At 33.6% G+C, this 6,180-nt stretch overlaps 1 protein-coding gene across 1 annotated transcript; it reads right to left on the bottom strand.

Moving 5' to 3' along the window:
• Positions 1 to 2,344: 2,344 nt before the first annotated feature.
• LOC133187980 (uncharacterized) lies at positions 2,345 to 5,043 on the bottom strand. The gene is made up of 4 exons (XM_061323372.1): positions 4,521 to 5,043; positions 4,046 to 4,238; positions 3,511 to 3,833; positions 2,345 to 2,445 (listed from the first exon to the last, which is right to left on the bottom strand). The coding sequence occupies exons 1-4, from the start codon at positions 5,041 to 5,043 to the stop codon at positions 2,345 to 2,347; spliced, it is 1,140 nt and encodes a 379-aa protein (XP_061179356.1).
• Positions 5,044 to 6,180: the final 1,137 nt, after the last annotated feature.

Here is a 6,180-nt window from a genome sequence, read left to right as displayed (position 1 = left end):
GTACATCCTACTCAAAAGTAATGCCATATTAGGAAATTCTTCGCAAAGTTTTTCAATATCAGGCATGTGCTCGATAAGCGGAGAAAATTTGAGATCTAGTCTTGATATATTGAAAACATGTACATAGTACTGCTTCAACCTAGCTTTTAGTTCCCGTTTTTGAGATAAAATTTCTTTTTTTAAGTCTTCATCATCTATTTCTTTCATGTCAATTGAATCTTCTTGTAGTGTGTGTCTCATACACCGAATGGCTACTTCTATGGTACAAGTGGAAAGGAGTTTATTTCTTTTGTTAAATTCTTTTAGACTATATTTATATAAAAAGTCTGCTATTGAAGGCAAGTCTCCGGACTTATCTTGGGGGACCTTAAGCCAGTTGATCCTAAAGTCAACAACCCAAGGTAGAATTTTCGCCAAGGACAAATCGTTTTCTTTTAGATATAAATCCGTCAAATTTGTTCCAAATCTGCCATCGTAAAGTTTAGCTAGTATGATACGTGAGGATCGCTGCTTCATCTTGTGTAGAGCATTTCTGAAGAAATCCTGAAGGCTGGGCATATTCTTCTGCAATCTGTATTCTGGTATGAGTTGTGCATCTAAGTACATTTCTTTCAATAGCTCACACGTAGGAACATAAAATCCCATCTTTGCAAGAAATCTGGCTGCGCGATATGTATATGGAATCATGGTGTGTTCAACGACCGTTGCAACATCTCTAGTTTGCACAAAACAAGGAATGTCTTTCAGCAACGATTTAACCAAGTTTGGTCCAAATGTAAATCCATGTTTTTCAGCAACGAACTGGGCAATATGGGCTGGGAATGCCCTAATAGACTCGACATAAACACATATGTTGTCAATATCTTCTGCTGAAAAACACTCAATTAAATCACTTTGTGGGATAAAGTAATGCGGCAGAAATCTATGTTTTAAGCAGATCACCAATTTGCTGAGAACAAACAAAATACACCCACTGAAGTTTAAATCCCAAATGTGAGATGGGATTTCTTCACACGCTTGAAAAAATATGGATTTTATATGCTTTGTTTTTAGTCTTTTCTCAACATGGAACGTTATGTTATCAAGAAGAACCTTGATTACAGCAAACCCATGTCGCTGTGAATCTGTAAGGCTGTTGAAAAGCAGCAGTTCTATCTTGGAGAAATTTATTTTCCATTCAATTGTTGGGTTTTCAGAATTCCTGTGCGCTTTGGGTATCAATATGCAGGGAATGTTATGAAATAAAATCAAGAGATCGCGTGAGGGAAAGTCAAATTTTCGCCTTAAATGCAACCACTCTAAGGCAACCAGGAACGTTGGGCACATTAGCCCGATATATTTAACTTCGGCATTTATGCCCAAATTCGGAAAATTCGAATTGCTTTTTTTAATGCTGTAGGCTTGTAAATAAGTATTAGACTCTATTTTGCAAGTTTTTTCACCAACCAAGACTGCTCGTTCAGCGGGGAATTTCAACCTACAGTATCCCGCTCTTGTATTTGACGTATCTAAATGCAATGCGTACGGCAACGGCGGTGCTTCTGCAGATAACACTGGTATGTTAGATTTTAATACTACGACTTTCGCAACCTTTCCTCTTCTTTGCATATTGTAAAATGCTCTCATTCTCTGCGATTTACTAACGTCACTTAGCTCAAAATCGCTTCCATCAGCAAATGAGTCCAGGAAATGAAGTGTTTCTCCAGTGCGTAGGGGAGGTGGATGTTGACCAAAATTATGGTGAAGCATTTGGAAAGGTAGCAAGTGCTTTAGGATGAATGTTAGATGTGGCAAGGGAGTTCCTGAAATTGGATCGGTGTGAAGAGGGTCTTCAATCAACAGCTGTAAGGAATCTACAAAGAATATTTTATTATAGTCATAAAATGATCATTTTATATATCCTCAAAAAGAGAAAGTGAAATTAATTAATGTACATGTACATTACTACCAAGTAACTTAAAAGAAAGCTAATAGCGTTTTAAAAAAAGCACACAAACATAAGATGTAATTAAAATTACATGTCTGTTTGATACGGGCATATCAATGGGTAGAAAAGAAGCAACAAGTTGAATGTTGATATAAATTGACATTCACGAATCATGAGTAATAGATGATCGAAAGAGGTATTAAAATTAAACAAGAAGAAAATTCAATTCGTAATGAATGGAGATACTGATGCCAAGACTTTTGAAATGAGTGCATGTAACCTTCAGTTTCTTCTAGTTGAAGCTCTTGTCCACTGTTGGGTTGAAAGATCTCTTCATAATTTATCCATGCTGTTTGTGTTTTCTTTTCATTCCTTCTATATATCAGTTCTGATATATGTTCAAAAATTTCATCCAGTTCACTTTTTGGAATATATTGCCGTGATGGCATATTTAGCAGTTTGTCTTTTAGGAGAGTGTTTGGATCTTTTGAACATGCTAGTAAGCGATACAGCAATGCCTCTGAAAGAAAATAACATTTTGAAACTAGAATAACAATTTAAACTATTTCATGAATTCAAATCAGTCAAACTGACATGACTAAATCATAATTGTACTTAATATGTTCGTACAGCATGCTGTCATGTTGGTATTTTGAAAAATAGAGACTTTTCATGTGGGTTATATATAGAAATATATTAATTGTGCCCGAGGCGAAGCAGAAGTCAGTATTGATATACTGGTTCAATTTTGAGCCTGGCTCATTGCTGTAACCGGCTTTTGTCAGCATGTTAAAACATTAATTTATAATAGACTTAAGTGGTGATGAAATGAACTTCGATTACGACACGCATCGGTATTTTTTTCTAAGATGTGGAAACTGTCTGGGCATACTCTACATCCCAGGGTCATGATTTGAACAATTTAGAATTTGTAATATGACAGGAATTTTGCAAATAAGCTTCATCTTTTATGGTTTAGTGGTCCTTATAAAAAAGATTTTCCCCTATTTATTCAAATATGAAAATTTGATCCCTTTTTTTTGATTCCGCCCTACCCACCTGGGGCTATGATTTGAACAATTTAGAATCTTTATGTCAGATTACATTTAAGTTTCCCTTTTTTCTGGTATAGTGGATCTTAGACAGATTTTTCAAGATTCTTTCCTATATATTCCAAAACTACCCTGAGGCCATGATTTGTACAATTTAGAATGTACAATTTCTCTGAATGTTTTCACATAAGTTTCATTTATTTTTTCTGTACCAGTAGTTCTTGAGAAGAAGATTTTTTTTTCAACACCTCACCACAATTTTTTTTGCCTTTATTGATTATTTTTCGAAGGGTACTTGACCCCTTATTTGAACAATTTTGAATCCATTTTACTCAAGGATATCTTTGCCAGCATTTGTTAAAATTGGCCGAGGTGGTTCTTGAAAAAAAAGTTGAAAATGTGAAAGGTTAAAAATTAGATGGACGCCGGACAACGGTGATCAGAAAAGCTACTTGGCCCAGGTAAGCTAAAAAGATGTAGACCATTTGTACTTTACATTGTTTATAGGAATGGGATGAAAATAGAACTTACTATAAGGCCAGTGCAACTGCCAGTGTTTAGGACGTAAACTCAGATAGTAGAACTCCCCAAGATGACCAAGGTATATTGTCATCGGTCTCTTTTTAATTTGTTCACTGAACTCTGCGATAACCTCTGTTCTTCTGATGTCATCTTGGTAGACGTTAAAAACGACGATTTTTAAAGTAAAAACGTCAGCAAGGGCCTGAAGGGAAATGTGGTCACCCCATTCCCCGGGACTTTCCATTCTTGCAAGGTATTCCTCCGAAGTTTCTCCCGACAGAAAAGAGGTATGATGTGACCCGTCCTTTCCAAGATACTTTGTTCTGAGGTGTCTGAAATGAAAAAGTGAATGATTATTTTTGGTATGGTGAGTCAGTAAATCGTTGGCAAGGCAAACGTTCTGTTCTAAGCATGTGAGACATAGCAAACAAAATCATCGTCTTTTGTAGAGATCTTTCGGTGAATTTAGTGTCCATAGCAGAGTTCGTAATGCTTTGTCAACTCAACTTCAGTCACTATTGCTATTAAGTTAAAGAATGCTTACTTTATTGCTGTTTGTCGTAATGTTGTCTCTGTATGACCTGGACAACCATTGATCAGAAACTGGTCAGCTATTGCACGGAACAGGCACTCCCCATCCGAAATGACATCATGTACCTCAAAACTGTTACCGACAGCAAAATTGCGAATTGATCGTTTTAAAAAAGGAAGATTGATAAATCGTTCTACTGCTATACCTGGTTTAAAATAAAATCAAATAATTGAAAACAATTGTCAATTAAAAATTGCATTTAAAAAAAGTATGGTTGGTTGAAAAAAATCTATTATGCCGAAAGTTCCTTTCAAATATTGAGTTTCTGTGTTTATTGTGTCATCGAATATATGATAAAGCTAACAATTTTTTCAAACCTGGAAGTAAACGTTATTTTCACATCTTAAATTAAGAGCTTTACTTTTTTATATCTAGTGATTTCACGTACGAAAAAAAAATGAAATGGAAGATATGGCTGAATTCTTACTATATCTCCCCTCCTTTGGGACATTTGTAGATGGATGTAGATAATTCGCCATGTCTTCTCTGCGCTTCTTCTCGCTGCTCTGTGTATCCCAGTATTCATCTTCGCTGTCGAAGTAATCCGTCTCGTCTGTTTCGACGATTTCATTTAATTTAACAATTGATCCAGAACCAGTGTCACTAGGTTTATAAATTTCTGGTTTATTTGATATTTCATTAGATTCTGATTCTAAAATCTGTTCCGCAGACCTCAACTTCTTTCTCCCTTCTATAGTATCCGATACATTAACGTTAACGAATTCTTGTTTGCTATCGACACACTCTAATCCTAAATGGTCTTCTTTTGATATCTCTCTTTTCCCGACTAAAATTTCATTATCTTTCTGCTCCTCAAAGGTTTCCGTAAATTGGTTGTTAAACACGGTTTTACCGTCATTTCTCTGTATGTGATTTTTTGCTGTCCAAAAACAGTATAATGGATTCTGCGATCTTTCTTTTTCGATCAGTTGTAAGACGCTTTTGTACATTTCGACAACTTTGAATCAAATTTTTTATGCACAATTACTGTTTATCATCTTATACGACTGTTGAGAAGAAAAGAAATTTCTTTCATTAAGCTAGTTGTTTTGTGCTCTTCCTTGTTTGTTTTTGTTTTATGCATATGACAATACGATCAACAGTTTACGTGTATCCTGACCAGTCGTATATTTCCCTCTTTAAATAAGGACGTAAATTTGGATTTCCATTCTAACTCAATTTCAGTTGTTAATTTTATCTTATTTTTCAGTTCCTTTGCCTTTAAGTGTATATTTTTGGACACAGTTTAAAGTAATTTTATAATTTTACATTGATAAAAATAAATTGAGATTGAAGTGAAAATTTAATTCAATAATAGAGATGTAAATTCCATGACAACATTGAAATCCTGTTTGCCATGTTCTTATTCGGAAGTATCCGGGGGAAAAACTTTTAAGTGAAAATTTTTTAAGTGTTTATATTTAATCATCAGGTTTGAATTTTACCACTGTCATTTATGTCTTTTAAATGTCAGAGAAATTGGGGTTTTAATTATACCCTCTTGTTTTTTGAAGGTTTTAGGTTCAAATTAATTTGTTACATCTTAAAAATTAGAGTAAATTTATATTTATTTTGAGGGATATCATTTTTTTTTTAATGTTTTTGCTTTGAATTCCAACATATAGATATAAAATATAGATGTAAAAAGAATGAAAATGTAAGACTTACTCAAATAAAGAAATTTAAGGTTTTGCCACTGTTTCCTTCTTTCTAAGTAGTTTCAGTAGGAGATAAATCCAAAATAGCATTTGGATTTTGATTAAGTGTATTATTTAGCTGTACTGGTAATAATGATAAGAACTAACAACAGGATATAATTATACACACAAGATAAAGGATCGGATTACAATTCTAAATCATGATATTTTGCAATTAATTATTTCAGATTGAAGACGTGGCATATTTTATTTTCTGTCTTATATATATATATATATATATATATATATATATATATATATATATATATATATATATATATATATATATATATATATATATATATCGGTTTTTGATTTTGATGAATAGTACTGCTATGCTTTCTAAAATTTAGAAATTTCTGTGAAATTCTTTCAAACCGCTACTCCTCC

The sequence above is a fragment of the Saccostrea echinata genome, unplaced genomic scaffold (genome assembly GCF_033153115.1).
Source record: "Saccostrea echinata isolate AGI-Se365-2 ecotype Australia unplaced genomic scaffold, CSIRO_AGI_Sech_v1 ptg000015l, whole genome shotgun sequence".
In the NCBI taxonomy this organism is placed as follows: Eukaryota; Metazoa; Mollusca; class Bivalvia; order Ostreida; family Ostreidae; genus Saccostrea; species Saccostrea echinata.
This window is presented reverse-complemented; position numbering and strand designations above follow the sequence as displayed.